Source organism: Dipodomys merriami, unplaced genomic scaffold, assembly GCF_024711535.1.
Source record: "Dipodomys merriami isolate MVZ:Mamm:240054 unplaced genomic scaffold, mDipMer1.0.p SCAF_26, whole genome shotgun sequence".
NCBI lineage: Eukaryota > Metazoa > Chordata > Mammalia > Rodentia > Heteromyidae > Dipodomys > Dipodomys merriami.
This window is the reverse complement of record NW_027204048.1, coordinates 9,866,910-9,878,536: the sequence shown is the minus strand read 5'-3', so window position 1 is coordinate 9,878,536 and position 11,627 is coordinate 9,866,910. Positions and strand designations below refer to the sequence as shown.

The 11,627-nt window shown below is 36.7% G+C and overlaps 1 protein-coding gene across 7 annotated transcripts in view; it reads right to left on the bottom strand.

The window, feature by feature from the left end:
* Nucleotides 1–3,266: 3,266 nt before the first annotated feature.
* Nucleotides 3,267–11,627, bottom strand: part of Rfx3 (regulatory factor X3) — a 239,868-nt gene continuing 231,507 nt past the window's right edge. For all 7 annotated transcript variants that reach the window (XM_070035668.1, XM_070035669.1, XM_070035665.1 and 4 more), the window contains one exon: nt 3,267–3,529. In XM_070035668.1, the coding sequence (XP_069891769.1) occupies nt 3,453–3,529 (77 nt within the window). In that variant the 3' untranslated portion in view covers nt 3,267–3,452. The remainder of the gene's footprint in view (nt 3,530–11,627) is intronic.

Sequence of the window (11,627 nt, the reverse complement as noted above, 5' to 3'; positions counted from 1 at the left end):
AATGGTTCAGTGGTAGAATGCTTGCCATTCACAAGTGCCAACAGGAAGAAGATACATGTATACATTTGTGCTGGCACATGGCTTCTTGCTCTCTCAGCTTTTCTTCACTCATAGTTGAGGCCCTGTCACTTGAGCAACACCTCCACTTCTGGCCTTTTGCTAGTTAATTGGAGATAAGAGTTTCACCGACTTTCTTGCTTTGGCTGGGTCTGAAACATGATCCTCACATCTTAGCTATGATTATAGGCATGAGCCTCTGATGTCTTGCCATTAGGTATACTAATGAGGCACAGCCTTCTCCTTTTTCGTCTTTTCACACCAGTACCTTAAGAACCCATACTTATGGGTTGTTTGCCAGATTTGTGAATAATGGTAACCAAATAAAACAACTAGAGCCCATCTGTTAACTCAATCAGCACGCTGAAGTTAGCAGGGAATATGAAGAACATGGAGAGATAATGAGGTATAACTTGTCTCAGGCAATTTCCCATGGGCTGCCCTCCCTAGCAAGAGGTTGCCTTTCAACAGAGAAGGAGTTATGAGGTACCTACAAATTTTCTACATTCCTGCAATCCTGGTTAGTGCAGAAGGGAAGAACTAAAGACAAAAGGCACTGATTGTGCCCCTCTCAAACCGAAGGCCTAGAACTCATGTGCAGGGAAAGAATAGTGTTCTCTCGACAGTGAGTCCTGAGAGAGTAGAGCAAGGTCTATACCATAGCCAGATACTCCACGGGAAGAGCTGGTGTTGCCACTAAGTTTTCAGCTTAGAGCCCACAAGCTGTGACTCTTTGCTAGAGTCTGACTTCAGTCATGGCTGATGCTTGCATGCTACATACCTGATTGGTAGGGGGAGACCTGGGGGTGGGGACTGCTCATTGGGATACTTGTTTAATAGGCAGGTAACAAGTGGCATCTAGCAAAGAGGTCCAAGGCCCAAAGAATCAGAACCATGAATCAAAAACTCAAGTATCTATAAAGTAAGGGAGAAGCTAGAGAGAGTATGACATGGCAATTGGATTCAACAAACAGTGAGCAGCTGCAACCTTCCTTCTAGTCTTTCTCTCTGGTTCTAGCCAACTGTCATGAAGACTGGCAGGGTCAGTGTTGCCCTGCATAGTGATTTCAAAAGTCAGAAATCCAGCTTTTACTTGGATAAATTTCCTGGGAGATCGTCTGAAGAAGTACTTAAAAAAATTCTAACAAGTCTAAAATCCCCCAAACACACACACACACACACACACACACACACACACACACACACACACACACACACACACACACGCACACACACACACACACACACACTAAAAATTCTACATGGCATAGAACTACATAAGCTTAGCTTGCTGCAATCCATAACCTCTACCTCCTAATGTACAACATTTAATATAGATGATCTGTGCTGTGAGATTCAGACAGCCTGAATATAGCAGCAAGAGAAGTGTAGAGGACAGATGAGCATACTATAAAAATAGTCTACAGAGAGAAACAGGGACGCTCCATCCCCAAACTGTTGTTGGGGTGTCTGGAATACTTAAAAGAAACTCTGATTCAATGGTTATTTTTTGAATGCATAAAGGAAAGAAAAGCTCAGGAGCATCTGTGCATCGAGAGGAAATTTTACCTCTTGGAATTCTAAAATGGCTGAATGAGAGAGAAAATTTATCTTTTGTGTCTAAACTTCTTCTGAAGATATCTACCTTTGTTTGTTTTTTGGTGTGGTGGATTTTTTGTTTTGGGGATGGGGGTTCTGTTGTATGTGTGATTTTGTTTTGTTTTTTTGATCGAAAATACACTTCTGGAACAGGTCAACACACAAGTATATAGAACACTGGTTTAGTCAACCAGGCTCTACTCTGGAGGAGAGGATAAGCCTGTTTTACAGGAATACTGATTGACTTCGAAGCTCCTCCTTTTAGTTTGGAGAGTCATAAAAGCAGATCAACCTAAATAGTCTCGTGTGAAGTACTTCCCAAACACTGCATAGACTTTTCAACTTTAACCTGGAGGTCATTGAAGTAGTTAGTGGGTGGAGGTCAGTCTGAGATCTCACTTTTAAAGGTGTATCCTAAGTACTAGGTCTACTGTCTCTTTCAACCATGTCTCAGAGAAAAGATCTTATTCTCCTTCTACAAATACTAACGTTTGTAGGAGTAAAGTGAATTTCTCAAGGAACTCAATTTAATAAACCACAAGTGAGTGGTAAAATAGACCAAACATTCTGACTCACACCCGAACACTTCCTAATGATCATCATTGTATTTGTTCCCAAGTTAAGAACATGTTAATTACTCTAACATGATGACAGAAATTGCCTGAAGAATCTGAAAACTCAAGTAGAAATAAATGTATTTCTACTCATTTAGTCTATCTTTGGGTCAGTAATTGAGCCTGGGTTCAACTGGACTCATCTATGTGATAGATGTTATCTTTCAGCCCTCCTTGGGAGTGACCTGGGAGACTAGCCCCTGAACGACCAGAACTTCATGATTTACCTCTATTTGTCTTCTCTACATGAAAGGAGTGATGATGATGGTCTGATGTCCAGGTTAAAATCCCTTCAGTGAGTGCTACTGGTTTATCAGGAAATTAAAGGAAACAAGATAGGAAGAGGGGTGATGAGGGAGTATGGGCCTGATTATGAAGTTGGATCTTTCAGAAGGTCTCTGAATGTGAAGACACTTGTATTTCAGATAAACATCCACCAGAAAGTACTCATTGCAGAGCAGACTCATAAGCAGACTTGGGAATCTGAGGACAATGGTTCATTTTCCTCAGTCATGTTGACCCCTGCCCATGAACAACCTGGCATGGTGGCACGCATGGCATTCAGTAGGGGCTCCACCAGAGAGATTTTTTTTTTTTGACTAGGCACTTGCTACTACTTACAAGCTACTGAGTATAACAGAAGCTAATGCTCCCCACAGGTTAACCTGGAAAGGTTTGGGCACCATTTTGTTTTTTCCTGAAGGCTAGCACTCTTATCACTTGAACCAGAGCCCTACTTCCAGGTTTTTTTTGGTGATTATTTGGAGATAAGTATCACCCACTTTCCTTCCATGCAACTCTTCTTTTTTTTTGTCGGTCGTGGGGCTTGAACTCTGGGCCTGGGCGCTGTCCTTCAGCTCTTCAGCTCAAGGCGAGCGCTCTACCACTTGAGCTACAGCGCCACTTCCTCCTTCCAGTGCTTGGCTTTGAACCTTGATCCTTGGACCTTACCTGAATGGATAAGATTACAGACCTGAGCCACTGGTTGCCCAGTTACAAGATCTTTATTTTAAACATAGGAAGGAGGGAACACCATTAAAGGAGGATTTACAATATTAATTTCTCTTTCTCATCTTTTAATATTTGTGTATTTTATTCATGATCTCCAGTGTAGTATCTCTCTATAAATAAAACAAATAGCGTGGTAAAGGGATGTGCTTCATCACAGAAATCATGGGTCTTTTAGGTTTCATCACACAAAAGTAGATGGCTCTGTAGAATACCACAGCAGCTTGCGGAAGGATCTGCCATGATGCCAGCTAGGAGAAAATAGACATCCGTCAATAGTTGGTGAAATTCTTCTAACAGCCAGAATGTATGGCTCCCGAATAAAGGAATAGCGGTAGGAGTAGCCCCTTAATTATACTAAAAAATGTAATTTAAAGTATTTTTGCTTTTCAGGCTTCTGACATAGAGCTTAATGGTTCTGGAGGGCCAAGAACCCAAGGCAGGGATATTTCCCCTTGGAACCCAAGTTCTATTTCATTAAATGGAAGGTATGGTAGTCTACGAAGGTCCCTTGAGAGAGTCTTCCCCATCCTGATCCACTTGTAGAGAAGTCACTTCTGTGACTGACATGGTTAACCTAAATTGTGAAAAAGAAACTGGGTTATTTCTCTCACCATTGGAGCAAAGACGACTATGTCTAAAACCTATGAAGTTAGGTTTGCTTTGGAGAACTGCAATAATCCAATAATGCAAGACTCCAAGAAATGGAGGGTTAAATCACCTTTTCAGATAAAGAAAACATCCAGGAGGGTCCTGGCAGACAGCAGACGCATTCTTTTGGTTACTGAGTTGAATGTCTAGATGATCTGTAATACTTTTGTTCCTAGGGGCTAAGATGTATTTTACTTTTAGAAGTAATTCTATATGGCCATAAGTAATTCTATATGGCTATGTTAGAAAGTCCCAGAAGGAGATTTCTTGCACAGAAATACCCAAAGTTGGCAACTTCATATTCTAGAGTGAAGCTCTACATAGTTATGACCCGAATAATTACATGTCTATAAAGTTAAAAACTTTTCAACTTGATTGTGGTAGTGGTTACGAGACTTTCATTTGTCAATATTCAGCAGCACGTATACAAAAAAGTACATTTGCCAATATGTATTCAAAGAAGAAACAAAAGAAGCCGGGCAGGGTATTTTCTTAAGTGTATTAAAATGAATGTTAATATGCTATTTCAATTCAAGCAGGAAACTGGATTGCCAAATATCAATGTGAAGTGACACGAAACAAACACATTATGAACATCCAAAAGTCTGGATCTACAATGGAAATGTTGACAGCTTCTGAAATTAAATAGCACTCAATCACTAATTTTCTTTGAGGGTAAGATATGTATCCTGCTGGGCTTATAATTTTGTTTTCTCTTTTTATGCTGTTCATGTGTAAATATTGAAAATTTCTTTTGACATAGAAAGAGAAAAACAATTTTGTTTCTAAGCTAAGGAATGACACAGATACTACCCTCTAGATGAGAGGGTGTAAGACAAGATTCTTGGCAATGATTTGGGAGGAAAAAAAAAACCATTTTGAATGTATTTGTAACAAGGAAACAAATTTATTGATTTTAAAAGACAAGACACCATTTTGTTTTGAAAAACACAAGAAAGCTAGCCTGAGTTCAAGTCTGAAATATTCAGAAAAATCCTACTAATATCTTTAGTATGTTCCAGTCATTTGTTTAAACAACACACTAAAAGTTAATATATATTTTTATAATTATAAAAGTTCCCCAGTTATTGTACAGTACACAATACAAATCGCCCACAAACTATTATTTAGCTCCTGCCAATTTTGAGAGGACATGATATACTAAAAGATTTAGCATTTCTCACAAAAATCACATCAGGAAATACGTATTTACAAAATCAAATACATTATACAAAAAACCATCACATGTTATTCGGTAAAGATGTTTTTAAATAATTAAAAAGTTTATTCAACTGTAGTCCAAAAACTGGAAAAGAACATTACATTATCTCACACATACAATCTCTACAAAAGTTGCTTACCTCATTTACATAATATATTCAGTCGATTGTAAAATAAATGTTGAAATATCTCCTAGTGTTACTATGTTTCTGTGCTTGTGGGACTGAATAATGTAATCTGCCACTTACTAAGTGAAATTTAAATGATGGCACTTAAAAAAAATACAGTATCTCAAAAAAACACAATGAAGAAGTTTTACCTAGAAGGTACGAAAGCCCTGAGTGATAGTAGAATTACTGATTGGTAAGCACTACAATTAACCTAATTAAAAGTTTACCACCTCAGGCACAAATTTCCAAGTTTTCTCAAGGCACTCACTTAAAAGTTTCTGTAACCAACGCATTGGTCACCAACATAGGTCCAAATTGATGATGGAGATGAGTAGAGAAAAAAATTTGCTTTGGTACAAAAGATGCTTTTTAAATGAATAAAATTCAATACTTCCTTTATTGGATTCTTTAAAATTGTGTTCAGCAGGTTAAAAGCAAGGCAATCATTTGCTCAGAAACACTAATTTATTGAAGGAAATTTTTACTTGGTTGTCATAAACAATCAATCTAAGTTCAAAAATTTTTTCTTTCCTCTCTGGCGACAAAATTCTTCTGACAGAGATTTGTCCTCATTGAGCTATATAAACAATTCTTACCAAATATTTCATTACTCAGGGCTTCCAATCCCAACATTATACTTTGTTAAAAAAAAAAAAAAGATGGGGGGGAAATCAAATACCAGAACCAAATAAGAGGACACAACATTTTTTGTTTGTTTGTTTTGAAAAAAAAAAAAAGACATTATTACCAAGTTCTTTAAACAAAAGGGAAAAAATCCTAGGCAGTCACTTTGTAAGTGGCTTTTACTATTTAAGTAAAATTGGTAAACTAAACTCAGGTCTACTGGCACATAAAATCACTAGCAGCAATGATCAAGGCATGCAAACTGAGAAGCATTTACAGTAAATCATTATGAAGAATTCAAAAGAAGAGTTAAATTAAAACCCTTTGAGTATTGCATGTTATCACATGAGTAATTTGCATGGTTTGACTTCCTAAACTGCCTAAAAAGCAATGATTACGGCATACTTGCACTATGCTATGATGTCCTTTCGCCAGACATCGAGAATAGGTCATACTCTTTGTGCCCAAGGAGGGCAGCACAAGCACATCTGCAGACAACACTGTCCCCTGTTGGTTCACGCAGGGGACAGAGAGGGTCAAGTGCACAGAGATTCCCTTGAATGTAAGCGGACTGACCTCTAGAGATACCAGAGCAGTAACCATCGCATCTCCTGACAGATGAGCTTAAGAATCAAGTGCTCTGCTCTCCATTCTATCTAGATATAATTTTTTTTTCTGACAAAGTAGTAAAAGTTTTGGAGCATAGATAAAATTATGCCCTGTATGAATTCCCAAACAATATTTTATGAGTGATGCAGTCCAAAAATAGCCTAACTGCCCCGCAAAGAGTTCGGAGTCCGTGCTCATGGGAACTCTTTGGCTTCCTAAGGCTTCACTTACTCTTGTACTTCCTAAAGCTAAATAAATGAAATCTTTTATTTGTTTCTTTGTTTTTTGGGGAGAAAAAAAGAAATATAACCCTTTCTTTATCATACCTTTAATTAAAGGCAAGCTAGGTACCTCCAATGTGCAGAAACCAGCTCTGACATAGATCTACACACAGGCCCATGTATTTGTCCTCCTTTTCTAGAGATTCGTGATGCGATGCTAGAAAAGTTGAGTTTTTGTTTTCTGTAAACAGTACACTTTACTTGGATGGCAGTGAATATTTGGGAATAAATATATCAAGCCCTCTTGAAGGAAAATTAACAGTTGAATATAAAATGTAAGTGTTCGGCATGGAAACACTTTATCTTCCTAACCACCCCCCCCTTTAAAAAACAGCATAATTAGATATTTGGATATAGAGTATATTTTACCGGTCTAATATAATAAGTCTAAATAAATGATCTGAAAGGCTTTTATCCCCCATTGTATATCTTACAATGCTCAAAGGGTTACTACAAGGCATTACAGAAGGGGTTTTCTAATAATAGGCCTAAGCGCTGAATGAATGCTTCGATTCCAGATTTCTTAAATCACCAAACTTGCAGAAATACTACAACTCATTTTATTGATGTGTTCTAATCATACACATGGAGGTTGTTCTGGTCTAGCAAAAAGCTTGGTTTTCAGTAGCACAGCACTAGCCCTCCCCCCCTCCCCCCACTTTCTGGTATGATTCGTAGAGATCACAAAAGCTCTGATTTCAATTTTTGGATGTTTACTACTTTTTTTTCAAAAGAATGTGGGAATGGGGGAAGAAGTTACATTAAAAAAAAAAACCCATCATCTATCACCACTGCCTCACTTTGTATAGAAAGGTGACTGGCCAAGTTTTTTCCTTCCTACTTGTGTCCACACTAAGAGGACCCACATCACAGTGACATATTTTTTTCCTTGACACTAATGTTTTAAGTACAGCATTGTTTTCGACATTTCAAATATATCCTCTGAATAATTCTCTTAAATCTGAAAATGAATTTAGCACTTTTATACAGTGCATTACATAAAAAAGTTTACGATGACGGTACAAAACCATATTCATTCCTGAATGACTTTCACAACATTCTGCGAGAATGTGTGCATTTAGGCAGCCAATGCTGCACACTACTAACTTTAGGTATGCAGTGATACAACCATTTTTGAAATTTTACTTTTTTTTTTAAAGTACACCATCTAAAGAGAGGTGCATGAATCGTGCTATACAGTACAAGAAAAAGCATAAAAAGAAAAGCAGATTTCTGAAAAGGCAGTAAGACTTATACAGTCAGTCCAATCACACTTTGGATGAAATCTTGAAAAGTGACCAGCAACTTGGTATGCAACGAAAAATGGAAAATTGGGCCCTGTGTTCCAGACAGTTCATCCATTCCATCCTCTTGTTCATTGTTTGCCTAAACATAAATACTGGGGTATGATATACAAAGTCCCTATCAAGATCAAACCATACCCAGGATACTGAATTTTATTATATGGAAAAATCCTTGCTGAAACGTCAAACAAAAGCCAATATATCTTTCTTATGTTTTTTTTTTTCTTACTGCAAATATAGCACTTGAATTTTGGAGATATATTTCATGACTAGTATTTGATTACTATTCCAATAATAATGCCAATTAAGAAATACCAATAAATCCTCAAAATGTGTACATGTATAATTTAATAAATGTCATTCATGGGTATTAGTGGCTAATACAATTTAAAATGTCAGTTTCAATGAATTAAAAAATTGAAATAAAACATCAAGTAAATACGAATGTGATGGCTACAACGGTGTTCCAGTATGTAAATTATGGATTTTACTTCATCTCACAATTCAGATTCAAAGTTGATGGAAATGTCTGGGTGAGAGGGCTTACTACATGTGTCCACTTAATGAGAAGTCTTACTGTGGAACTGTACCTAACTGGAGTTGGTATAAACCACAGTCATTTTTTTTTGTGTGTGTTGGTCAGGACTATCTATGCTTGCCATAAAGAATTAGTATTGCAAGTATTCCTAAAGGAGATCAGAATACTTTTGAGTCCATGTCAAACATGATAATATTAATTTCTACTCTGTCCTCATTTAAACAAACCATGAACAACTGGAAGAAATGTCGAATCTTGGAGGGTCCCCAATTCCTAACTCTTACGAATCTAAATTTGTTCATTATTATCTGATTTTTCCCTAATGATATATATATATATATATATATATATCTAATTAAATTAAACAGAACAATGTTAACAAGTACATTTAAAGTCAAACAATAAACAAGATGAAACAAGTGAATACATTTGGTCCAATACAGATATAATAGTGTTATGGGGACAGCCAAATAGAGACAGGAAACTGAAAAACTCAGAAAGGAGAGTCAAGATGAAAAGTGTTTTTCCTTTTTGTAGACTTTAATTTTCTATGTAAACATTTCCTAATGAATGATGAAGCAGATAGCGGTCTTTTGCAGTGTACACTGTTTTTTCATTCTCTTTTTAAAATTTTGCTCTGTGTGCGTGCGTGTGTGCGTGCGCGCGTGCGTGTGTGTGTGTGTGTGTGTGTGTGTGTGTACAGGTATATGTGAGATGCAAATTCCTTGATCTTTTTGGAGGAAAAGGGGGATGATCATTTAACTGGTATTTAGATGAAGGGGGTGCTAGTGAAGACTACCAGATATGTACAAGTATTGTACGATGCAAAACTTGAAGTGAACTGATTTAAAAATTATATTTAAAACATTTAAATTTTGTTTACGAAATGCTGTTCATATTGAGGCGTCAGAGGCAATGAGGTAACAACATTGCCAGTATGCTGTGAATATGGGCTGTTACCTGATAAGCCATTTGGTATCTTCAACTTTACAGATTGGCCTACTCTTCTTCCCAACCTTTCCCGCCCCAATACCACTGGAGAGATAAACATCTTCGGTTTAACATAAGCCTCATTAGTAATCTGTAAATAATTTTGTGCTTTCCTTTTTTATTTATCTGTTTTTTGGCTTTATAGTAGTTATTTATTGACTTTTGCGGATTGGTGTTTTACAACTATTTAAATGAAAAGATGTGCCTTTTTTGTTGTTAATAACTTGAGTGCTTAAAAGAACCTTGGCTCCTCATGAAAATTCACGTGGGGATGGGTGTGTGTTCGCCAGGATGTCCCCTTTCTGACTTTGTCACAGACTCCTGCCTCATGGGTACCCGCATATGTATGCATGAACACAAAGACACCCAGATAGAAAGACAAACATTTAGACTGAAAAGATGCACTTCAATAAGTACCTGCTTATTTTGTTTACTTTCTAGAATGGTAACTAGATAAGACTGGTCTAAAACATGATTTCTATGTAATAAGCTGGCATTAAAAATTAGTCTGCTATTCCACACCCTTAAGCAATTTGATTCGTAATGAAGTAATATTTAGCTCTAAGAATAAAAAATAGGTTCATGGTCACTCAAAGAAGGGAAGTGATTTCTATCTTTTTGTTTTGCTTCACTTTCCCTACACTTCCTTTGAAGAACATGTAACCTGTCCTTACTTCAGGAATCTGAAAATGACAGGCACACTTTGTCAAATGGATTGAAGAGTTATTCACATGAATAAAATAAACCTTACTAAACCTTAGCTTCAGTTCTGTTTTAAGGCACCATGTAATAGCCGAGGTACAATGATCCCTGATGTACATTCTTCAATGGCAATGGTCCATCCAGCCACCTGTCCAAATCCTATAGAATTGGGGTACGTAACAGTGAGGTGTGCCAGTTACACTGCCTTCAGGTTCAGTTTAAAATTTAAATCCACATACTTTAGAAACCAGGAAATCGTTTCGAAGGAAATAACGATATGCAGGTTGCTACATTCCTTGCATTCTATAATTTTTCTTTTATAATAGCAGCATATTGAACTACTATTAGAAAAAAAGACCTGGAATAAAAGAAAGTCATTCAAATGGAATGGTTTCCTGTATGTCCAGCTCAGAATAAGTAGCATGTACACTTAAAAAAAAAAAAAAGTCAAGTCATTTTTATCAGCTTCAGTATCTAACTCTAACAGCCCCACTTAACAGCAGAATGCATCTGTGTGCAGTGGTCCCAAATACAGAATCAGTAGTCTTCAAACAGAGGAATTGGTATGCAAATAATGGTTAAAATTCAATATCTAACGGAAGCTTGCATTGTTAATATGGTTTAATAATTATGTACACAAATTATGTACATATTAGCATATTCTCTTGCAATTCTGTCATTTACTCTGAACTGATAAATGCACAGCTCAATTTTTCTACTGAGAAAAATAGATGACCTTTCCAACCCTCTAGCACTATATTAAAAATGCTCTGTATTCTCGCTCCCTAATCCAAAATGTTATCAAAATAGTGTCTCATGGTTCTGTCCAGTGGAAAGCACCTTTCAAAAGCAAAATTGATGCATCTGCTGCCAAATGGGCATGCCTCCAGTGTCAATCAAAGAGATTCATTTCTTTTGATATTTCACAGAAGTGCATCTAATTAAAAAACTTACACATGAAATCATACACCAAGACTAACAATCAACAATAAAATATTTTAAACTACAAAAAGTAATTTACTTTTTAATTATAAGAAAACAAAAAACATTACATTAAATGTTGTAAAAATCCTTCTTGACACCTGAAACTAAGGGGAAAAAAAACTCATCATTAAGAGGCAAATAATTTGTTTATGTTAAAAAAAAAAAGACCTGGCAAAATACATACACCCATTCCATTTCACAACTCCAAAAAGGTAATGTTCAGCACAGATAGAATTTGACAACAGTCGACCTTCAGGCTTATGAAATTTTCAACT